We start from the raw sequence: 673 nt of genomic DNA on the forward strand, positions 1-673 counted from the left end.
GACGTAGGGGGAATACTACGACCTCATGAAAAATGCTAAAGGCATCAACGACGATGTGCTTGACGATCTCATGAAGGGTATCGAAACCAAGACGTAGGCCTACGAGAACATGAATGCGAACAAGGAGACGCGCATCCAGTTCTTGAGTTCCATCTTCGAGCATGTCGTAAGCAGGTTCAAGGACAAGATCGATGCCGAGAGCTTTCGTCTGTTTGCCCCGTCCAAACTCGTGGGGTACTTCGTCAAAGCGAGTAGTGTCGTGGATTTCCGAATCACCAAAGGCAGGAAGAATGTCATGTATACATGGACGACAAGAAGTACGACATTAACGCAGGGACAGTGCATGCTGTCCTAGCCATGAAGGCTGCGGCAGGCTAGACCAAGCACAAGCGCGTATACAGGCTTCCGCTCGTGGCACTTCCTCAAGCAGACAGGCGTCGCCATTGAGCGAGGGGTTTAGCGGTTAAGGGTAAAGGTCGACGTGGTGAACACCAAAGAGAAGTAGACATTTGCCGAAAGGGGTGAATTCCGAATTAGGCTAACTTCTGGGAGCGAAGCAACCTAATGACGCACGAAGTGCGTCACGGGGGTTTGGGGGCGGAGCCCCCATTCGATTGGTTTTCGAGTTAGCTGGAGGAATTTCATTGGTCCTTTCGATATTTCTTCGTCAGCG

At 51.3% G+C, this 673-nt stretch overlaps 1 protein-coding gene across 1 annotated transcript; it reads left to right on the forward strand.

Moving 5' to 3' along the window:
- Nucleotides 1-109: 109 nt before the first annotated feature.
- Nucleotides 110-378, forward strand: H310_05228 (hypothetical protein; the record flags this gene model as incomplete). The annotated part of the gene is made up of 2 exons (XM_008869889.1): nt 110-234; nt 282-378. The coding sequence occupies 2 exons, from the start codon at nt 110-112 to the stop codon at nt 376-378; spliced, it is 222 nt and encodes a 73-aa protein (XP_008868111.1).
- Between the last annotated feature and the right edge of the window lie 295 nt (nt 379-673).

Source organism: Aphanomyces invadans (genome assembly GCF_000520115.1).
Source record: "Aphanomyces invadans strain NJM9701 unplaced genomic scaffold supercont1.9, whole genome shotgun sequence".
Lineage (NCBI taxonomy): Eukaryota > Oomycota > Saprolegniomycetes > Saprolegniales > Verrucalvaceae > Aphanomyces > Aphanomyces invadans.